Here is a 25348-nt window from a genome sequence, read left to right as displayed (position 1 = left end):
GTCGGAAATGACGATGCAATAGATCGTGTTCGATACGTGAACACTCACGCGTGATGGATATTTCACTGTCGCTGTTACATCACGATAGCATATTCGATAAATATGCGCACAGCTGTGTGCCTATAATTTTACATTTATTTATTATTAAACATTGTACTCTCCTCCTCCCCTCGCCGCTTGCTTCTTTCTATATAATGCCTTTCTATATTGCCAATGGAAATAAATGATCGGAACGTGCACGAGTAAATTTGCGCGAGGAAAGTATAATTTTCTCGCTATAAGTATAAATGAAGTGCACTTTAAGTGGAACTTTATCCAAGGAGGCTGGTTTGCATAGATGCATCGTAGTGTAATCGATGTCACAGCTACTTGGTACTTTCAGGTTAAACGTATAAATTCTTCGCTCTCATAATTGGCGCGTTAAAAGCGGGAGCTTAATTAAAAGCGACGGTAACGGCTCCTCGCTTTATCATAGCGAGTCGCGACGATGTCTCTTCATTAATGCCACTCCAAACTCACTTTCCTGCAGGTATGATAGCGCGGCGTATCGTTTTTGTCCAATTCCAAAGTGGTCGCAAGAAACGAGGAAACGTACGAACACGCACTAATGTTGAGAGACGAAATCTTGGCATCTCGTCAAAATGAAGAAAAAGAAGGAGAAAGAGAAGAAAGAGAGAGAGAGAGAGAGAGAGAGAGAGAAAGAGAGTGAGAGAAAGAGAAAAAGAGAAAAAAATCGCGCAAGACGGATAGGAAAAGGAAGCTGAAGACAGAGACAAAGGTGGGATTATTAATGGTGGTTGCCGCGAGAACCATAAATTCCGTGTTCATACGCTCGATGCGTCCCATGATGCTTCCAGACTCTCCTTGATTACATCCTCAGACTTGACGTTCTGTTTACGAGGAACGATGAGAGCCGGCGCGGTACGACGGAAACGAGAAAAAATACCGCGACGATAAGCCGCTGAAGTGACGTGTATCTGATCGCGATGCGCGGGTGCGAGACAACGATTAACACAAATAGGCGCGCTTAATAAATATTCACTAGAGAGGCAATCTCGGTGGGCAATCGGCGTCGCTCGCTGAAAGCCCACCGGGCGCTCGCTATCGTGAAAATTTGAATAATAATCACACGTCACACACATATAACGCAGAGAGACATGTAGCTACGCGGTGAGCACGCCCGCGCACACATGACTGGCATAACCATCTTGCATCAATCATATGGTCGCGTCGTCGCGAGCGACGCGTAATATCTGGTACTTCGATCCACACTCTCTTGCTCCCCCGAGCTCTTGTGTCCGACTAGTCCGACCGCTCTCTTTCTCTACACGATTCTATTCCCCTTACGGAATAAGAGAATCTCATTTCATGCGTTCGATATTTCATGAAAACGTGCTCGGCAGGCTGAACGGAAAGGAATGGGTTAGAAGGGAATGGAACAGAGAAGGCTCGGGAAAGAACCGCGACACGCTCGACCAAGGGATGGATATATCGATTGAACATCCGTTCAAATATTTAAAAGCTATTACAACCAGTACGCTATAGTTATACCAGAAACACGGGAAGATCGCTCGCGCTATCCAGTGTCTGCCTCGAAATATCAAACGCCATCGATTTGATCCAGCTTATATCCACGTGCTTAATAGGAAAATTGAGCAGAGATGAGAAACACGGAGATATGTAGATATAATACATGTCGACATTCGAATGACGAGATAGAGAACTGCTAGATTAATGATGAAGACGATCATTAATCAATAGGAATCAATAATCCGCCCGAATGTCAATAATTGTATTAGCTATCCATTTGAACGACTTTCAATTATGAATGCTTAAATCAAAAATTGACTTTTGCTTTCTATTATTATTAATATTTTATTATTTTTATCGTTTCAGCTACACAGAAATGTAAATAGCAAATTCTGTGTATCGTGCTCTATAAAAAGGCCCAAATTAAAATTCAATTACCTTTGATGATTGACTTAAAAAAGCATTGATAAATAATCTACGACGCTTCCTTAGATTTACTTAGATAAAGTTTACTTAGATAAATATTATAAAAAAAATATTTATAAAAAAAAATTCTTGAAATTATATTTTGTATTTTTTTTAGCGCGTGTACATATAATGATACATTCCGGCTATTACGAGAAAATAGAGATGCGACGGGTTACGATCGAAGTTGGTACAATTCAACTTTCATCGGCGTAAAAGAGTAGCACGCTGCTACCGAGAGAGTAACGACCACTCCCGTGGGCGTGAATAACGGAAATTCGCCAGACAAGTTAGAGACGCCTCGAGGATGAAGATGTGCTTGTTCGATCGTTTTATGGCGCTCACGGAACTCTTCCTATCTCCCGTTACAAGGTCGAGACGGAAACGTACGAGTGGCACGCCACGTGTGAGCGTGGGATATTTAATTCTAATCACGCTCATAGACAAGTTATCTCGTTATAGAAAATTGTCTAACGCGCTTCGATCGCATAGAGTTTGCAATGCTGTGGCTTTAGATCACGTAAGTATTTTCTGCAATCTTAATTTGTTCGTTTTCGCGCTTCTTCTCTCATTTTTTTCTCCTTAGCGAGTCTAATATAAGAACTCTTGATTTTAGTCAAAAAAACTTTTATACAGCGATTTATATCGCACAGCACCAATGAAAAATTCTACGTAAATATCTTTAACCACGCGGTGTTTTATATCGATTCGAGGCGTACATATATTTTTCCTAACTGATTTTATATTCAAAGAAATATAATGTGGATGAATTTCGTAAAAAAGAAATCGATAAAAATAGTGTACTGAGCTTGATGACTCATATTATTATAATTAATTGTATATTAAATAAAACATGCAGAATGCAGATAGTTCAAACTATACATACAGAGTTAATATTATTTAAAAAAATCAGTAAACTATATATATATATATATATATATATATATATATATATATATATAAACTGTGTGTGTGCGTGCGCGCGCGCATAAATATATACACAGTTTTTTTTTAAATAATAAAGTAAGGATTTTTTTGATCGAATTATTACACGGCATTTCTTGTGATAGCGATTTATAGGCTACATTATATAAACCACATGTTTCTCTTAGCCACATCCGTGGCATTTATCTAATTAATTTAATAGGTTCGTAACACACAAAGCTGCTTTCTATATAAGAAACCCGCTTAACGTAGATTACATCTCTAAAACTTGAAATTATCGCGGATAGACAGCTGTTCCGCCAACAATTATAAGGAGGTGTGGCGAATAATGAGCGGTGAGGGTAAAAAATAAAAAAAATAAAAAAAAACAACACAGTTACGATAAATTCCCGATCGCGAGAGCGTGCCGTGAAATTTCCGTATGACATGCTTTCCACGATCCGGTGGACGCGGTGCAATTTTCACAAAGTGTTAGTTGTACTGTCGCTTCAATGCAACGGTCGAACGGATTAAATAAATGCGTAGCGACGGCGATAGTATCGTGATAGTACCGTAATTGGTTACGTAGGTCCCTATGATTGAAATGTTGATTGGCGAGATACACGCGCCGGTCGAGGCGCCGTACAAATCGAATGTTCCGCGTGCGTATGAGAACGGAATTCAAGATTGCGTCAATAAATACGAAAATGTATGTTTGTGTTCGGCTTCGAGACGGAAAGTATCACTTTGACAGCGGAACGGCCACACGCGGCTCTCGCGTGTGCAAGAGCGAAAGAGCGAAAGGGGTGAGGGAGAAAAAGGGTCTATGCCGAAGGGCGAAAGGCGCAGGTGACGACCGGACCACCATGCTCTGAGAGAAAGAGAATTTTTTATCTTCTTCATTTTCACATTCGGTCAGTTTGTTCGCGTGCTGCGTATGCTCTTTGCGAAAAAGAGATAACATATGGGCGTGTAAAGATCGAAGTACAAAGTCAGCCGCGACCGTATAATCATATTATTCATGTTATTCATATGTTGATCGCCGAAGGTACAAGACGACAATACATGATGGTTCAAATCCGGAGTATGTATAGACTGCACATCTCGATACTACGCGGTTCTTATTTACAGCGATAATCGCAGATTTTATAAAATTTTTATTCGCTGATTATAAAATAAATCGCTTTTGAGTATACGCAGTTACACATGTGGTCGGAAATTAGAGAATTTACAAAATGTATGATGAAAAATGAAAATCGCGTTTAGCCTGCGATTTAGTTCAAATGCCGCTGGTTTCGGACTATGGAGAATTATAATTACAATATAATAATTTGCATAAAACAATCCGGAATATAATTTTAAATTGAAAATATTTAAATTTAAAAATCGATAAAATTAACATTTTTTGCCTCTTTCATTATTATCTTTCTATTCGAATAAAGAGATATCACATGGAAATTTCGCTGTCAAACTCATACACGCATACAATCAGTTTTCAATAAATTTTATGTGCCTTTCTTTTCGTTATCGTAGTCAAATATTATTAGAAAAAAAACAACATCCTAATCAAGAATGCAAAATTACGTGTTTTATTTATTAATTTTTTTTTTTTTAAGATGATGTTATTAAAATCTTATAACAAACTCGTATCAAATGTGAGAATATATTGCACTGAAAAGGCGGAGATGATAAATTTGTCATTTTAGTCTGTACCGCTGAATCAACCGTATTAAAATTTCACAAACAGAATGAAAAGTGCACTCGCGCTTATTGGTACACAGGAGCGTAAATGAAAGCATCATTTAGTCCATTCGGAAGTTCATAAATGAATCGGCGCGTATGAATAATCGCGCACTCGATACCGCTTTCCTTGCGACTCGCAGAAACTTTTCTGCATTTCGATTTGCAATTTTTATAGTTGTTCGATCGATCGATCGCAATATCACGAGAAAAGTGTATTACTTTCTTTCCATTGTTTCAAAACAATAATACCTGTATTATTTCTTATACTGCAATATAAATGTTCGTAAAAAAAAATTACATGAATGCAATTTGTATATATAATATCGTCTAATATATTTATATACTATATACATTATAATATCGTATCAAGAAAAATTGTAACAATTGTGACAATTGAATTCTTAATGAAAAACTAATTCACGATATCTTTTTTACAATTTCTTTTTGATGTAAGATATAACAGTTAATATTTTTTCCTACATTTAATATTTTTCCCCCAATTAAACTTTAATACATTAAGATTGTTTCTATATGTAAATTATTAAAAATCTGTCCCGAAATATTTTGATATATTTTTCTGTAACGCTTGTGTGGACATTTTCTTTAATTTTTAAAGCATTAAAGCAAAAATTCTTGTATATATCAGCAAGTTGTAGTACAAGCAAAAAGTTGTAATAACTAAACTAGTAAAACTGGTAAAAAAGGTTTTAATATATTTATTTAAAAAATCTACTTAAATTTACGCGAATATATGCATAAAATAAGATTTATCTGCTTAGATACTGTTAATATGCAAAAAAAAAAAAAATTAATTTATGATATAGTATAAATTAGAATTTTTAGAAAAAATGTAGTCATGTCTTGAAACAACCGTCATTCTTAATCTGATATGTTCAGGAAAATACATAATTCTTACTTTATAATTCAAATGAAAGCTGGCAGAAATTCCAATATTGGTAATTTAAAAATCTACCGTTTTTCCGTAACAGCTTTTTTATAACGAAAACGCTTGTCATGCCATAATCTCCATTGTCAAATGGATACAGCTAGTTTATAGTGCAGCAGTGGGAATCATGTGTGCCACGAAAGGAATAAATTAAAGTTTGCGAACTAATTTAAATGGATATCGGCAATGTATAAAAATAAAAATCGCCACGTGTCGTAAATTTGTGTTGCATTCCAATCGTGGATTCCAGTTACGCGTCAATTTACAGTGCCTATGAAGAGAATTTTAGTAAAAAACATCATTTTACAAAATTTTTTAACAAGACACTTGTATGTTGTATTTCAAAACAAAGAAAAAAGTATGATTGTATTTTGATATTAAAGAGATAATATAACGTGCATGTATTATCTCATTATAGTTTTTCGTATTCAAAACTTTTTGTGAATATAATATGTAAGCATCAACGTATAGGCAAAAATACATCTGTATTTTTGAAATTTCCAAATATCACTATGTTATGCCGCATCTCAACTCATCTTATTTATACAAAATGATAATTTTGACCGGCTACAATAAATTGATGCATTTAAATTATTTCTTTGCAAATTCTAATAAATTTTTGATAAAATGATTCACTTTTGCAATTTTTAATTATCATTAATGATCATTTTGTTCACAGCATCGTAGAAACGATAAGCTCAATCTTTAAGAATCGTGATAAATGACATGAAATACATCAGTTTATAATGTTGCACGAATGTAAGTAATGCCAGACTTATCCGCGCGATAAAAACAACGCTTTCGAATATCAAATGCCTATCTTTTTTTATTCGCATTCATCTCGCCGTGCGGATAATTAACGAACGTGGAGTACGTGCAAAGATATCATTACGCATGGTTATTTTCTCCGATTCATTAGCGACAAAATCGAGGCTTTAAACTTACTTCTTGTACGATAAAAAAACTCTTCGTTGTTATTATTTTGATAACAAGCATATAATTAATCATTCTAAAAATTATCATTCTGTTTCTCTCGTCGTGTTTATTTGTATTTTCAATTAATTCAATTAAATCTCACGTGCGCACAAGCATTGCGTCGTATGTCAAATAACTACACTGCAGATAAAAAATTGAATAAAGTTTATAAACTTAAAATATAAAATATTTCATCAAATATTTATTATAATCTAACCATAATTATTGTATATATATATATATATATATATATATATATATATATTTCTCTTTTCCGCATTTGCGATTTCTATAATTTTCTGTTACTTTAAAAAATGTACCCTCGTCAATTTTCGTTACATCTTTTGTCTCTGACTATTTCCACGATAACACGCGTGAAAGTTTCCCGGAGGAAATGTATTTCAACTGACAGAAAGTCTCTTAGCAAAAGCTTATCGCTATGTATCTGTATCTTAATTAAGCCAACGGCATGGAAAATATATTTTACATTACATTATGGATGTAAATAGGCCAGAATGCAAAGGTGCATTTGTAATTTTGCATGTGCTGCTGATACATAATAAAGAATAAAGCAGATGTATTAAAGCTACATTGAAAATTGAAATAATTTTCTTCTTTATCAAGATTATATTAAATGTCATGTTTGTGTTTTCATAGCTTCAAGTTATTATAATTTTTCAAGGAATTGATAAAAAAAAGTAAAAATAAAGAATAGTAATGAACAAAAGTGAAGAAAAGCGAAAATGTAATATACGATCGAACATCTTGCTCGAAGGTTGCAAGAGGATAAGAATGTGCATGGTAAAACATGGCAGGCTTCTTCTTATCTCGTACTGGTGGCTAATGCAACGAAATAATGAATCAGGAGATTATCTACGCTCGTAGGGCGTGCCATGTGTGAGGGCTACAAGTTTTCAGCATTATCTTCGTCTCAGATATCCCCCTCCCCCCTCGCGACTGGTACACTGAGTGCTTGCTCGATAATTCGAGTATCATTGTCGTAGCTAATCGCGGCACGTATCGTAATGTATTAAAGATGATGTTCGCTCGTCGACGTGACTAACGTGAGGAAAATGGAAACGCTAATGTTTGTGACATATTGTCAAAGTAGAGTAGCATCGTCGGAGTTATAAAGTCAAAATGAATTAGTGCAAGCAATACGTCTATTTAAGCTATTGTAAAAAGTACAAAGAACATATGGGAACTATTTTTTTGAATATCAAAAAAGCACAATTATTCACTAAAAATTATTTAAATTATATAATATATTAAACATCACACAGTTATATTTTTCATATTTATTTGTAATAAAATAATTGATGTATGCTTTAGTTATGTGTTGTTTTGATATTCATATGCATGTTTATCATTTAATATTAATACAAGAGCATTGACTTTTAAAAAGTATTATCAAATATTTTTTATATAAATAAAATAATTTATATAAAAATAAAAATTGATTAAAAAAGATAATCGATTTAAAATAATAAAAAGTTAAAGTTACAAAACGCGTGACAATACGTTATATTATATCATTTCAAATACCATTTTTAGAAATGCATATGAAAAATATATTAATAAATGCCATCTATATACTTTATTACATAGTTCGTAAAAAAATCACATATTGACTTTAGTATTATATAAAATTAACTGTAGAGATTATCTCCATATTCGGAAATTTAAATGTAATTTCGTAAACTGATTTTTTTATTTAGAAACATATATAACGTAATATAATTATTAAAAAATTTTAATTTTTAATATCTAATTTAATAATATTTTTTTTTAATTTCTCAATAATCTATAATTTAATTATTTGCATATATCTTTTATTCTTACACTTTTTGATAATTCTAATCAATGTTTTATTTTAACTTTTCCTTTTTTTTTTATTCGAAATTATTGTTTTATCACCTAACGTACATTTTCTTACAACTTTTGTAAGATCATCGATATCTACTTTAATTTCCGATATGCTCTATGTACATCGTAACAAAATTACTCTCCAAAGTAAATTGACTTACCGGTGTGGTGTATGGTTGACAGGCTAGCCTAATGCCGTCGTGTCTCAGCTTCTCCTGCAGCAGCATCCTCAGTTGCATCCTTGGAATTCTCACCAGCTCGGCCTTGCCTTCCTCGTACTCGTCTGCGAACTTGGTCAACTCTTGACCGCCGCTGGAGGAACTTGCCGTGGGCGACGCACGTTGCGCCTCTTTGTCGCTGGGTGGCCTCTCGGACGACGTTCTCGAAGACTTGGAGCTGATGTTGTCGCAGTTACTGTCGTTGGTCTCCTCCAGCGTAAAGTATACACTCGCGGCGCCCTCCTCGCGGAGGGTCTTCACCGATTGCAGCAAGCGAGCGCGGTGCTTCTGATTGAAGACGCCGATCGCGTCGAGATCCGGATCGCCGATCTGCTTGCAGATCTCAAGGTCGTCGTAGCCATTGTCGATGAACGACTCCGAGTATTGGCCGAGGTGGAGCGAGCGCAGCCACTCGACCACGATGTTGCTCGCCATGGTCATCTCGATACTCTCGTTGTGTACGCGTGGGCCCAGACTACGCCTCCGCTTGTTCGCTCTTTTAAAGCTGACTTCCTGTCTCTCACCCGCCTTCGTTCTTTTCCACCGTTGGCCTTTTCCCTCCGAGCTGCTCCTCGTCGTACGACGATCCTGGTACGCGTCTCTCTTATCCGCTGTACTTGACGGCTACCATTTCGCGAGGTCGCCTTCCAGACGATGTAACGTCCATCGAGGCGCGCGGATCGTCCAAACTCGATTCGGTCGATTCAGCGTATTAAACCGTATCCGTTCTCACGTTTCAACGTGACATTCTCCTCTACGATCGGCCGCGATACTAACGAGGGTCGTCTCGACGACCGACGACTTAGAGACACGCGACGAGAAAGGGGGAGCGAGGGGTGAGGGCAAGCGATAGTTTGCAATGGTCACGTTCGCCGCTTGACATGTACCGCTCTTCGACGCATTACGAGATATACGAGTAGTATGTAGGATCAGTATTGCAGCTGCGTACTTTCTTTCCTTCCGTCTCTCTCTCTCTCTCTCTCTCTCTCTCTCTTTCCTTATCGTCGATTGTTTCTTCGCCGTCGAGTTTTATACGCTTCTAATATTACCGATTCTCGGAAGATAAGCGAAGCAGCACCGGCTCGAAAAATTGACGATCGAATCTCGTTCTCTTGTTTTTCACGCGACGCGAGAGATAACAAGAGCGAAACGATTCGGGGAAATTTTAGACGGATTATTCGGCTTCTAATGCACGTGTACAGCAGGATCAGTATTACAACTGCGTACTTTCTTTCCGTCTCTTTCTCTCTTTCCTTGTCGCCGAGTTTTTATACGCTTCTCGTCCGCTTCTTGTATTACCGATTCTCGGAAGATAAGCGAAGCACCAGCGGCTCGAAAAATTCGACGATCGAATCTCGTTCTCTTGTTTTTCACGCGACGCGAGAAATAACAGAAGCGAAACGATTCGGCGAAAATTTAGACGGCTATTCGGCTTCTAATGCACGTGTATCGCAAACCCGAGCGATATCTCCTCGATGATCTTCTGTCGCGTTTTACGACTTTTATTTCTTCGTGCACTTTTAGCGTTTCACAAAATCGACTTCGGCATTCTGCTGCTTGATGATACGATTCTTTAATGATTGTGAGTGACCGATTATTTACGTAATAAACTTGTAATTTGAACGTATAAGTCTAAAGTTTCGGCACTTTTTAAGATAATTTCACTTTACTCGCGCGTTCCCGATGAATCATTAATTATGTCGCTAAAGTCGCGAGATCGATAATCGATAAGAAAATATAGCGTGATTTTTCACACCGCGAGTCGTTTCGTGCACTACGTGATAAACTGAAATAAACCGATAGTCCCGTTCACAATTCCAAGAAGCTCGAGAGGTCAGACAAGACAAATCTAGACGATTTACGTTGTCGCCGTCGAAGACTCGCGAAGGTCCACAAGTGACGTTGTCCGGTCGTTCGAAAATCCGGTTGTCCAATCCGTGGTTTTTCAACGGAAGACGATTATAGATCACGTGAGATCTTCGTGACGAGGGACGAGCGAAGGGTCCGGTCCTTCCGTTGAAACTTGGCAACGTCGGCAAAATGATCCGCGAACGATTCCCCGCTTGCCTTCTACAACGATTTTGAATAAAAAAACTCTCGCGACACACAGTCACTCAGCTATATTCACGCGTTACATTCGAGTCTGCTTTGAGTTACTCACTCCCGATAAACGTATACACTCAACAGAACAACACGACGAACAGTTACGGAGAACAGAATTGAGCGCGTTTACTCACTGATGATTTGTTCCGAAGAGACACTTCGTCGCGACGAGAATCGCTGATCATTGCTCGTTCGAAAATGTAGTTCGACTCTTCTCCAGAGAATCTCGTGCAGTCACTCGCGACGTGGTAACGGTCGGCTATTCCACGCATTGAAGTTTCCCCTTTTATATACAGACTCACGAACAGAACCGGCACGCGGATTTGAAAACGATCGTTCGGCCGGCGGCGTCCGATCTCGCAATTTCGTGGGATCGAAAAGCGACAACGAACGACGAAGATTCGTTGATAGTCCTGACGCGCGGCTTCTCCGATCGGGCCGCGTGCGAAACGAATAAAAAGACGGCGACGATAACGATGACAACGACGGGGAGGACGTGGCCGGTGATGTTCGTAACGAGCGCGCGCCGCTCATAGTCAGAAAAACGAGGAAGACGTCATCGTCGATGCTCGACGAGACACGCAGTACTACCGCACACGACACTAACGCGACGCGGCACACGGCTCGACTGACACGAGACACACGCCAGAGGGAGCCCCATTCGACTGCGCTCTTCATGAGCTTCCCCACCGCCGCGAGTCTCTCGTCCTCCTCCCCACCAACTTCTTGATCCCCCCTTTCCTCTTTCTCCTATCCTATCCCCATCCCCAGTTGTCCGCGCGACGTGCCGACGAGAGCATCGGTGATGCGCTGCTATGTCAGGACGCAACAGCCGTCGGTCTTGACACGATGGCGAGTGTCCTGTGGGAAACTCTGCTCTTCGCAAATCTTCCGGCGTAATTTGACATTTGGCTGAAGAGAAAATTTCAGGTTCATTTCTTAAATCTTAATTAAAAGAAGAGAGAGAGAACATGCGAAATATATGTACATTGATGATTCTATCTCGCTCTTCTAAAGTTTAATGATAATGTTCTAATCTTTATTGTTACTTGAGAAACATATTGTAACAGGAAACACGTTTCGCTTTTAAAAATTTTTGATTGAATATTTGGCTGAAGAGAAAATTTCAGGTATTCTTAAATCCTAAAAAGAAAGAGAGAGAACACATGAAATCTATGCGTATTAAAGATTCTGTCTCTTCTGCAGATTTTTAACAGTTTAATAATAATATTACAATCTTTATTAATATAGGGAAAAATAATGTAAGAGGAAACAGGTTTCAATTTTAAATATTTTTGACATTTGAAAAAGTATTTACAGGAAACTTTTTTATACATTTGCACAATATTAAAATTTTTAACGTTTTAAAATACATTAATGATTATTTACATAAGCATTTAATCAAAGAATTTTATATAAAATTTGATATAGAATTTTATTATGCAGTTTTTAATTTCGACTTTTGTAAAGTAAAAATATAGGAATGTATATGAAGGGATTATTTTTTAATATCTAGACTATATACGGCGAAATCTTTATCGCAATCGGTTTCCGTATTAAAACGGTAACATTTCACATGAATTCACAATGGAGGGAAAAAGTGAACGAATATTAGTTTCCTCATAACGTTCGCGTTGCGTGATCACTCAGAAGGGACCACGGTCGTTGAAGGAGAGTTAGTATCGATAATTATCTGAGAGAATCGTAATCAGTGCCTTTGTCAGAATTGTGGCATTTATAAATGAACGCCTAACGGCAATAGTACGAGAGACCTGTGACCCACGAAGCAAATAATCTGCAATTCGCTGCCACTCGAATAGCCGGCACGCCAACTCTATATGCCATTATATTACGAACGAAACTGGACTGCATCGGGTAAATGCGATAGGAGTGGCGATAGTTCGAGGGTCACCATGGATGACCACTTCTTCCCCTTCTTTCCTTTCAGATAAGAATCGAGTGTACTCGAGTAGGGCTTACCTTAAAATCAATGATATAAGGCGATCGAGGATGCACTTATATATCGGATAATTTAAAAGATAATTTATCCATTATATTTATTAAAGAATAAAAATCAATTATGTAATTCTTTAATGAAAAGATAATTAAACATTTTTACACAAATTCTCTAAAATTCAAAATTGCATATATTTTGTTCTTTATAACGATATAATGGAATTTTATAATAATACAATTTTTATACTAATCGAATAGTGCAAAGTAAAATAGATTCCTTTTTATGAATATCAGAGTTATTTGTATATCAAAAATTATTGCATTTATCGTAAATATTCTATCGAGCAATTTTAAAATTATATGTAATTAGAAGTATATTTCTCACATAATGTGAAACGCATTCTTAGCCTCTTTTGTAACATACAACAGGTAATATACAGTACCTAATTATAATATATGTATATTGCAACATGATATTTACTGCAAAATATGACATTGGGGCATTATCGCACGATAAAAAAACAATGCAGGTATTATCAACTATATAATTTTATATTTATTTGATTAAATTTGCAGTATGTTTTTATTACTCGCATATAAAATATCTGCCCCATTCGCTTTTTTAAAAATGTGAACACGAAAACCGATAGCGACCACGTAAAATCTCTATTAAATGACAATGCTAGTCGATGCTGCGAAGCTTGTGCGAACGATGATCACCGATATATGCGTGAGGTCCGAATTAATTGAATGATCGGCATGGACGTACCCGTCCTGCTATGACGGCAAAGCAGGGAGTGACAAGTAGCTCTCAATAACGTGATATGACATCGCGTGTCGTGGACAGGAAGGACCCTTTCAATGCAACCCTCGCTATTTCCTCGCTTTGGTCGAGTAATTTGCTTTCGAAGCAGAGGGATGAGATCGGAAGACGAGTCACCTGTCAATATATTAACTCGTTTCCGCAATACCGCGAATTATTATGAACTGGCGAAATCAAGCTTTTATAGTGCGCTAATTGCTTCATACGTTCCAAATATTTATAATTGTGTAACAAATTTTAGCGATATTCGGATATCTCTGATTATATGGAACTAACGATGTTATGAATATCTCTTTGAGTTCGTTATTGAAGTCAAATGACATGACGATAGACTCCATTAAAATATTCTACGTCAACAAAATTTTGCGAATACATTATCGTAACCCACAGATATTTTAATAACGATCAGAAATAGTATACTCGCATGCATATTCACGAAAATATTTGTGGAGAGATACCTAAAACTGTATATGATGCATCAAATTGCAATAACTTTATTTTACATATATTTGCGACTGAATATTATTTTTTTATGATTTATGAATAATAGCTTGTATCTAAATAATGTATAAATCAAATTATTGCGTTAATTAACAGAGATCATTAGTTTTGAATAAGAGGATGGAGAAGATTAGTATTCCGACGATTGTCTGCTAAATATGATAAAGCATGACTTGTGAGAAAACGGTTACCGCATACAGAACAGGATAAACGTAGGGTCCTGCCGGATTCTGGTTAGGTACTCGGCTTATCTTTAATCGGTGTGTCGACAGGACACGACGCCAGCAAGAATTTATAATTTATTGGTATATATATATATATATATATATATATATATATATATATATATATACATACATACATGCAATATTGATCGCACATTAAATAGATACTCACAATAGCAATAACTAATAATAGAAAATAAAATAAATTCGTGTTAGTTTGTTAAAATCTCATAAAAAATAATTTGCAAAGAACGCAATACATTTTTTGACTTGTGTTTATTGTGATTTTATAAAATGAAGAATAAACGTATCATGTTCACGTCCATAATATTCTATATTCGTATAACGATATAAATTGTAATCGATACTCTGATTGGGGCGCTTAATTCTATAACTTTCATACGGATGTCGTTTCATTGTTTACGATTCTAGTGATGGCGTGTTTATAGTATATTTTACCGTTTCAAAACAACCAATAAAATGATACATCCTGCTCGCCACGTAAGGCGAGCCTGTCGATGCCTCTAAACGTAGCCTGCGACGCTGCAACCAGAACTGCGACTTCGCGCCGTCATTGCGTGGCTGCAATGTCGGCGATCAGCTGCATCCGAGGTCGATGTCGCGGTAAAAAAGAAGTTCCTAAAGAAAACTTAAAAAAGAAACGCTCGACGGGTTGCCGGGACCAGCTCGTTCAAAAATATTGACATTAACTGCCGATTCGTTTGACTGGGATCGAAGAAACGCTGCGTCCGATGCTGTGGAATGGCGATCGTAAATAGCGAGTTCGCGCCCCAAGCATAAAAGCCGAACGAGCCGACCGGGTTTAAGACAGATAGCCGTTTAGAAAATAACAAAAAAAAAACAGCATTGCGCATGGCTTTATAAGCATTATGCGCATATATCAGCCACGTTAACTACCGATATAAAATCTAAGGGAAAAAATTCTGACACGGAATATGCGCGTCGACTATGCGACGCGGGTAGATGGTGTTACGTTATTGCAATTAAATAGTCGATGCCCGTCTCGCATGTCAGGATGATTCACCGCCGCTAGACGCGCAGAGTCATTTTCATCTCGTATCATTAACACTTTACGATGCGCAACTTGCCGACCCAGATTGCGGCCACGGCTGTGGCAACAATTTTTCGGCTTCATTCTGCTACATTACGCGACTCGAGTTCCGAATCCCGGACCGAGGCGCGATTTATCGTCCCGCCGATATTTCAGCCAAAAAAGAGCGCGGCATTGCGTCTGCGAATCCAGGGGGAACCGACGTTTTTCGTTACCTTTTCTTGAATAATTTCATGACATTTATTGTTCGTGACTGCGCGCGCTCGTAAACAGGGAATACGGAGTCTTATTTCGTATATGTATATCTGAGAGCGTGCTATAAAGCACAGCTCATGAAAAGAATTCCGCGCTCTAGGATACGTTTAATGATGGATCGTAAAGGGCGAGCAGTAAATGATAATGATAGCGGGACCGTTCTATGAAAACGTTACTTGCTGCAGATATCTTGGCAACACGAGACTAATTTCTGTTTTTCCCGGTGCACCTTACATAACGCGAGAGGGGATGCTGCGAGAGATGCCTCGGAATCTGCGTAATTAAGCGAGGGTCTCGCGAATAAATTTACATCGTCTGTAAATCCTTCACATTAGATAAATGCTCACAATTAGCTACACCCCTGCTGCGCTCCGCGCATTTCGAATTTGCGAAGGATGTTTTGTTTCGGTGATTAAATAATGTTTCAAATGTTATATATATTATTGCAAGAGCGTTCCTATATTATTAGCGATATATTTGCCTGTATCTATTAATTATTACTTAAATTATCATACATGCAAGCAAACATTAATTATAAATTTGTGGTAATCAACAAGCTCTACGTAAATTAGGTCATTCAATATGCAATTATCCCTATGTACGAGTTTTTTTGTATACTATTTGCGCAAAATAACTTGCACATTAATATCAAAGGCAAACAAAACTTTTCACAGACTTATCAACCAACTATTCGTTTTATTATTATTAAAAAATTATATAAGATTCACATCTAAAATTTTTAAGTAAATAAGCTTCGTATTTTTTATTTGTAATATCTTTATATGATTCACCAAACTATGTTTTTGAAAACAGTAAGAAATGGATTTTGAAATAGTATCAGTGGCTATGATTTAAGGACGCACACTATAATCTCGCCCTAGAGATAGAAGGAATGCACTTCATTTCTGGACGGGGTGCATAAACGACCGTTCTTGTACTTGGAAAAGCTCGGGTTAATTCAGAGGCCCGGCGAAAGTCGTAAAATGGTGCGTGACTACCGGTCTTCTTGCTAGGAAAGGAGAGAATGCGTAAGGTACGCGAGTGTTTGCAGAGTATGTGGATCTTTCTAGAGGAACCTGTGTACAGAATATCTCGATACAGAATGTCTCAAAATTACATATTTGAAAATTTATATAATTTTTCTTTAATTTATTTAAAGACTATCCTAATAAATACAAATTATAAAATATATTTTTATGTATTTCAATAACTTAATTTTATTATTACATATGTCAGTTACAAATTTTACGTTCAAGTATGAAAATAGATTTTTTTTTAAATTAAAAACAAAATTTTATTATTTATTTATGTACTTTTTTTAATATCTCTATTTTTATTAAAATTTATTAGAACTTAAAGATTATTTATATTTCTGTATAATTATGCGCGCGCGCATAAATATGTAAGATACATGATAATTTTGAGACACCCTATATACATAAAGTGTAGTAGCTTACCATGGATTTCGAGGGTAGGATTTTACCGTGAGCACGTACATCTTCTATGACTACAGATACCATTACGAAAATGACGGTAGGGAACTGAAAAAGCATCCAACTGTTCAGGTTTTTTATATAATTTGCTAAACGTTGTCATTAGTTAAAATGTTAATATGTTAATATAAAAAATATTAATAGATTTTCTTTGTACGTACATAAATAAATTTAAAAATGATACAATCTAAATTGATCAAATCTAAATTAAAGATTTTAATTTGTATAAAAAAAGTTTGATTTGCCAAAAAATAAAAAATAAAGAGAAGAAGTAAAATATAAGAGTGAAAGCACTGTGCTATATTTTATTACTATCACACTCAATAATCATATTTCTTATTTATTATTTTATTTTTTGCGATATTTTTTTGTAAGACTTATCCAGATGCGTAATGCAAGTTAGAAAGGGCGAATCAAACACACTCGAGTAGAGACCTGAGATCACAGCCGAAGGCGGTACGAAACGGTTATGTGGTTGTCGAGTCTGCTAAAGTACAAGGTCAAAGTTTCGGCAATTTGGGATGCGATGCGGGTAAGGAGGTAGCAACTTTAATCACTTTCGAATCGAGGTAAATCTACTCGCGTATCTCGAACCCGCAGGATCATGTGGCGTGTAGTTATTGCTTTACTTTAGAGAAAATTCAAGTATAAGAGTAAATCGGGGAAAGAATGATCAAGCTAGTTATAAATTAACAAATCATATATTTCAAGATTTATTTTTTACAAATATATATATATATATATATATATATATATATATATATATATATAAACAATATAAGAATTTTGTATGCACTTATAATTATATTTAAATTTGTTCATGATTATCTGATGGAGATTTTTTTTTTGGTATCTTTTCATAAGACGAATAAAAAATTACAAATAATTAATCATATCATTTCATTTGGAACATGCGAGTCAGATGTTAACTTATAAACTATATGTTATGAGAATTGTTGGCGATCTTTTTTAGCTTATGCCGAATTACCATAACAGAAAGTATCGAATAGATTTTTGTATTTCTCATTTTTATCGCGCGTTTTACATAATTATTCATGTTTTCGGCACCTCATATAATATTATGTTACTTTCACGTTCTTAAAATTCATCACTTTCTCTTTTTCTTGACGTTTTTCGTCGAAAGCGCGAAAGTAACTCCTGTTCTCTTTGTTTTGCGATTTTAAACGGAATTTTAAATTGGAATCATTATTTCGCGTTGTGTACGATAATATGAATGTACCCATAAATATCAAGCGAAATGCGAGATACGTGGGTGTGACTTGGCCCAATTGCATATTGAATATCCTGAGATTTCGAAAACGATAGATATATGATATCCGCGTGTAAATCGCAATGTCGCTCGCAAGAGATTTCTTTGAATGCCTAGCTTAAAAGAATTTTTTCGACGGTACCGGATATGAGTATCCCTCGCCGGATTGCTCGCTTAAATGAAGTTCTGAATTCGGCACACCTACAAAACCGGAGTGTTCACCACCGTTCACGATACCGCTGGATATGGCAAGTCCGGAGCTGTGTCCGCCTTCCAATATAGCGCCGGCATCTCCATTCACGTGTCCAATTCCGATGGGAGCAATTGGTTGAACATTTTGAGGGGGTAGTGGGAGGGGATACGGATTGGGGCCGATTTGTAAATGTTGATGAAACGGTACCGAAACCGGATGCGGAACTGGGACTGGCTGCGGCACTGGATGTGGAACGTGCACGGGTTGAGGGACCGGCACTGGTACCGGACGGGGTACGTTAACGGGATAGGGCTTGGTGACGACGAATGGGACGGGATGAGGCACCGGAACTGGAACAGGTCGTTTTACTTCGACGGGTACGGGATGCGGTACCGGTACGGGAATCTTGCGAGTGACGGGGTAGGGTTGAGGCACGGGAACCGGATATGGAACCACGCGATTCACGATAGTTTTGTGAATGTGATGCACGGGTACATGTCCATAACTTGGTCCGTATAATCCATGGCTTCCTCCGACGAATCCGATTCCAGGACCGATTCCTACACCGTGCAAAACTCCATCCCCGTGTCCATATCCCTGACCATATCCGTATCCATATCCGTGTCCATATCCATGCCCATATCCGTGTTCATATCCGTGATTGTGCAATACAACGCCGCCGTGATCGATGGGGATGCTCGGTACGAAACCTCCGTGCAAAACATGTTTCTTCCCCGAATCATACTCCGCATCGCAGGCGATGATGGAGATGGTCAACAATAAAGCCTGTGTAAAAAGCAATGATTTGTCATTAATATCTAGAAAGATATTATCAAAGAAGAAAATTAATTTTACGGGTAATATATATATATATATTACTGCAAATTTATCGTTTCTTTCCGTCGTTTTAAGATGAATATAGAAATATTATATTGCTCTCGTATGACGCAGAAGGCGCTTATACATATATTTATTTATTTGAGATAAATTTGTCACTAGGATTAATATAAAAAATTGATAAATAAACAAATGTAATATATAATTAAACAAAAACGTATAGTTAATTATAATATATTTGCTAATAAAAAATGCAATTAAACAATATGAAACTGCATCTTTTTATGTAATATTTGTTACAACAATCATTAAAATATTATTTTATTATGGCATTTGTGCTTATATTTGAAAGCTACTTACCAAGAACGCCCTCATGATGTACGTGCTATGGAGAGATGACTCTGAATGTGCTTCATATCATCGATTCGTCGGTTTTTATACGATGCTAGACGACACTTTACTTTCACTAGATATCCGCTGTACACGCCCTCTGATCTGGACCCATCACATTCTAAAACTCCTATATTTCCTCAGTTACATAAGTGACCACATAGCTCAAATGTCGAGAAGCGATTGGCTGAGTGGCGAAGAATATTCATAAGTGATTTTAACAACGGGCGTTCTTCGTCAGATTGTACATAAAATTTGTTGCATCAACAAGTTCAGATTTCTCAGCATATTTATGAATATAATTAAATGATTTATATTTGCATAATTTAACACAAATAGAAATTAAAAACGAAAAAAATTTTTTTTCTCTAGAAATAAAATCAGATTTTTATATATAGAAACTACAATTAAAATAACGTTTTTATCCATTAACATAATGTAAGTGAGAAAATTTATCGATTCCATTGTTGTTATCATAGCAAGTTTTGTTAATTGGATGACACTTGTATGACTGCTATTACTAATAATATTTTTTTTGCAAATGTCATTTCCGCGACGATACGATTATTTTGCGTACAATTCATATACATACATATTTACAAAATACAAATATGTTTTACAGGCATGCTCCAGATTATATATTCTCATTGATTATTGTGTTTTCAATAGAAGAAAAATATAAATAAAATTTGTTAATTCTAATTATATAAAAATATAAAAGTATAATAACAATAATGATATTATTATCATTATGACTTACACGTAGTAATATGCTGCTAGTTGTGTTAGTATGTATTTTTTTTTTAATGAATATTTATATATATAATATTTATAAAATTATTATCAGCATTTCGTATGCATTGCAAAAGTTTTAAAAATTGATGAAATATATGTCTCTTTTTGAATATAATTATAAGATTTTAATGTAGAAAGGAGAAAAAAGAGACGGGAAGAGAGGCAAGTTGACAATCAAACCTTATATCTTGAATTATTGAACGAATAATAAAATCATTAAAGAATCGCACTTCGTTAACATATAAGGCGTAAAGATCTTTATAAACACATAAAGTGACAAAGGAGTCAACTTTTTTAATATATAAATTGCGCTTTGTTCTTAATTATTTAAAAAAAAAAGTTAACTCTTTTGTCGTAAAATTCTTTTAAGATGATACATGTGTAATCTACAGTGATGGGTTAGGAGATGCGTTACCTAACACTATAACAGTCACCTGCGTTTAATATCTTTATCTAGTCACTTTATTTGTCGCGGTCAACCGGTAATTGCCCTTTTACTTACAGTTTAGACGCCGGTAGTACGCTAGCTTGGGGGCGATAAATCGGTAACCATACGGCGACAATTAGCAACGTCTCGTTGAGCGCGTTGTGAGAACCGCGCGCCGTTTCACAGTCGTAATCCTAATTTCCTTACTTGAGAATTAATTGGACTTACCGCACAACGATTCAATATTCCTGCAAAGTGTGTATAGTTCAAACGTAAATGAGTATTATTACACCTAATGATGAATTGCCTGTCGTTTAATTTATTCTCACATATTCTCTCTCTTCTTTTTAGAAATAAAGAATATAAATTTTTTGCATACATAATGCAAATACTTTTATTAAAATTATTGAAATATTCAGATTTTTAGAACGTTTGCTTTTTTTATAATAGAAAACAATAGAAAACAAAATCTTAAAATTACAGCTATTAGCTTCAAGCACGGATGATGCCGGTTTAATATTATATGTATTATAGATTTTTAATTAAAATAATATTTAATATAAAAGAAAGTTTCACACATGCATAATTAATAAATAAGAATATAATAATACTAAGTAATGAATAAGTAAAAAAAAATTAATTAGAGCAGATCTAAATTATATTTGCGTAGAAATTGATTATTAAATATTACATAAATTATATAGCAGGCAATATTATGACTGTAAATATAAATTTAAAAAATAACATAGATACAAAAGTTTTTTTAAAACTTTATCAGATAGACGGTAATCAATTTGAACGGTAAATCGTATATTTAGCTGCTAACCAAATGTATTCTTGTAATTAGTAGCTTCCAAAGAATTTTCACTAATAATAAGAGCCCTTTACTAGCAGACACCGTGCCGCCAAGATTTATCCACGTCATCCTTTTTATTCGGGTATTCGCGAGCAAGCTGCCGAGAAAAAAAAAAGCAGAAAGTAAATGGAGACATATTTCTGTAGGAGCGCGCGAAGCACGGTCGATGCAGAGCGGGAGCTAATGTCAGAGATTAGAGGTAATCCGTTCTTGCTGGCAATCGTCGAGGAGGATCCTTCTCGTTCGCAACCGGCGCGACTTCGATCTAGATACTGCAGGCACTGTCGCAGCGCCAGAAGTCTCCTTCCACCTCAACCTGAGGGAACTAAGGGTCCTCCTGTCTCTTTTTCGCCGGTAGATACATTAGAAGGAATTAAGAAAAGAGCGTTTCGAGTGACGCGAGTATTAAGACCGCGCAAGACAAGGCACGAATGGTAATTACACTAATTACATAGTCGTTAGGATTCTTTATAAATACTACACCTTTCCTGCCTTTTTCTATTTTTCTCGCGACCGCTCTCGCGATCGTAAGCATCGAAGACAATCAGAGGAAGAACGCGCGCTTGACAGCTTTATGATAAATATTATGCGCCTCTGTGCGATTCTTGTTTCTCCTCTCATTCTCTTAAACTGAATTTGTGAAAGCTGTTTCTGGTTAGTGACACAAGATTTCAAACATTATAAATTAAAAGATTTTAATGAATTAAATACCAACCAATAATAAAATCTTATTTTTTATTTTATTTGAAAGCTAATTTGTGATTTGCTTACTAATATATGTTAACATTAGAAATTTAAAAAATCTAGCCTTTAATCAAAGTTCCGAGCTGTCTTTACATTTAATATATAGAATATTTATGAATATATATATATATATATAAAATTTAGAATTGAAATAAATGGAAATTCAGGTCATTGACCATTAAAGTGAATCTTTTCGATTCAAATTTGGTAGATATATCGTGAACTTTCGTGTTTCTCCACTTTCACTAAACCAGTCCCCAAGGAAATCAAAAATATGTATCTGATAAACTCTTCTTTTCTCTTATTAAAGCAGACTGTGACATTCACCAAATATATGAATAATTGATCAATCTCGCTAATTAAAACGACGGACTGTGTTAAATCGATTGCCATTCACGAAATTCAATGCAGCTATTAATTTAGACACGATTTCGCTTATAAAACTGTTAGCGATATCTCTACATTCGAATATACATATATAAAATACATAATTATGAATATATATACAAGAAGTAAAAAGATATATATTTCATCTTAAATTTTGATGATTTTAACAAAATTATGTAGGTTGTGCTAAAGTTTAAATTATTTAAGCTATAATAAATCATATGAAAAAAATTAACATTTCTTGTTTTTAATTACTTATTCAAAATTCGATTATCGAAGCAAGATAATTACAAATGAACATGATTGTGAACAAAAATATAATTTAATATCATCAAAACGCATCCGTAAATCAAGATACGTATAAATTCGTCTTGTAGAGATGCGCTCTATAAATCAGAAGCGATTACGCGACGAAATATTGCGCGATGCTTTTGGGAGCGCCTTGACACGTTTCCATTCGTCAGGAATAACGTACTTTCGTGCGCGCTCAGAAGTTCGTAAACCTCTTTCGCGGATTCGTACGACGACATTGTTTTACGGCGCTCAGGATGGTAGAAATGATGATGAGACGAAGAAGGGACGGGCGTCGTCGAGCTGGTAGTGCTTAGAACAAGTCTACAGGAAAAACTCGATTTCGCAATCGCCGAAATAGAAACTTTTCTCGCTGAGTTTTCCGCGCGTATTCCGAACGTATTCTTCACGTGGACTTGACGTTTCGCGCAAATTGCAACCACCTACAATCAAACTTATTCATCATGCTGTAAGCATGGCGGAGAACCTTTCGTCGTTTCGTGGCACGTCCATTCTTATTGCCACGAAGATCCGATCTTGGCGTAAAACAAAATTTTTGCGATGAATTTTTAAATATAATAAACAACGAGAGAACTCGCGTTCGAACCTTCGCCGGTCGCCCTTCCTCGATATTTGCAAATGTAATTTAAATTGCAATTATCTGTTTATAAAATTCTTTGCTGTCATTGATCCTCGAATTGAGCACAAGCTTCTTTGGCTATAAGAAAGTGAGCAAGACTAAAATCTGGGTTGTCGTAATAATAAAATAATATCATCTTTTGCCGTTGTAATAAAGTAATATTTTGAAAAGATAAAGAGAAATTAAAAGTTTTCCAACTGCAAATATTACATATTGATATGCATTCTTGCTACAAAATAATTTGCATTTGTATTTTTAAATCTGACTGTCGTAATGATCATTATGTTTTATTTTCTTTCAACTATCATAAGTTTATTTGAAAGCAAGGTGTGTAATTTTTTGATAATATTAATTTTTTTACGTCGCAAATATAAAATGTATAGAATAGTTTTGGAAAACATTATATTTAATTTTATTCTTCGTAGATAAATTGATTTGAAAGAGCATCATATTTTACGATTATCTCACGGTAAATCCAAAATCTTGGAGAATCATTCAATATGAAAGGATGTACATCAGAATATGCGTATAAATACGGCGCCGTCGAGCAATTCGTCGGGAATGTTCGCGAAAACGTTTCCATGCCGCTTTTTATCGGGTCTGCACCGCGAATTGGTTGGTTCCGACGTGGCAAGTTTCCGTAAATTGCCAACAACTCGCGGAATTGCTCCATAACCGAAATGAATTCTAGGGCGCTGTTGCCATCGGGGAGGATTTACAAAGACGACGTAGAGCGCGACGCGAACTCGCATCGGCTGGTAATCGTATTAAAAGGGGTGAAGCACCCAAGATCGAAAGTTTCGCGAGCGAGATAACACGTAAGAATGACGGGAGCAAGAGGGAGATGAGCGATAAAAGGGAGACGGCGAGAAAGATGGAGGAGAGAAAATAATGGAAGAGAGAGCCTCGATGAAGAACGACAGACTTGCTCGCTTTGAGTCCGCACCCTGAGGACTTCTCTTTCAGGAATTTCGTCATAGCGGAGCCACCCATCGTTTTATCCGTCGTGACTAACGGAGCGTTAATCCTCGAAACGAATCACAAAAAAAACAGTTTATTTTACGTGCCAAGGAGCCCTCAATATTCTTTTACAAACGAGACTTGCCGATATTCGATAAAAAGAAAAACGTAAGAACGGATATTGATTCTTTAATCGTTTCAACCGGAGGCGAAGAGAAATATCTTTTTTGAAATAATATTTCTGTGCATTGGGGTGAGAAAGATATATGTCAGTTTTGATATACATTTTTATATTTATTACTATTTATTATAATTTTAAATTTTACGATATTATTGATTCTCATTATTATCAAATTCTTTTTATATTATAGTAATTAATTATTTTTACTCCAAAGCAACTAAAGATATATTTATTGTATTTTATTATAATTATTATTATAATTAGCGGAATAACTCTAATTTTT

General features: G+C 35.9%; 2 protein-coding genes across 4 annotated transcripts in view; both read right to left on the bottom strand.

Annotated features, from left to right (window-relative positions):
• Positions 1 to 11422, bottom strand: part of LOC126857549 (SAM and SH3 domain-containing protein 1-like) — a 289086-nt gene extending 277664 nt beyond the window's left edge. For all 3 annotated transcript variants that reach the window (XM_050607058.1, XM_050607059.1, XM_050607060.1), the window contains exon 1: positions 8611 to 11422. In XM_050607058.1, the coding sequence (XP_050463015.1) occupies positions 8611 to 9108 (498 nt within the window). In that variant the 5' untranslated portion in view covers positions 9109 to 11422. The remainder of the gene's footprint in view (positions 1 to 8610) is intronic.
• A 7060-nt stretch (positions 11423 to 18482) lies between these two features.
• On the bottom strand, positions 18483 to 19769 carry LOC126857771 (tetra-peptide repeat homeobox protein 1-like). Its single transcript, XM_050607490.1, has 2 exons — positions 19755 to 19769; positions 18483 to 19343 (listed from the first exon to the last, which is right to left on the bottom strand). The coding sequence occupies exons 1-2, from the start codon at positions 19767 to 19769 to the stop codon at positions 18483 to 18485; spliced, it is 876 nt and encodes a 291-aa protein (XP_050463447.1).
• Positions 19770 to 25348: the final 5579 nt, after the last annotated feature.

The sequence above is a fragment of the Cataglyphis hispanica genome, chromosome 22 (assembly GCF_021464435.1).
Source record: "Cataglyphis hispanica isolate Lineage 1 chromosome 22, ULB_Chis1_1.0, whole genome shotgun sequence".
NCBI classification, from domain to species: Eukaryota; Metazoa; Arthropoda; class Insecta; order Hymenoptera; family Formicidae; genus Cataglyphis; species Cataglyphis hispanica.
Note: the sequence above shows the minus strand (reverse complement) of the source record. Positions and strands in the feature narration are given on the sequence as shown.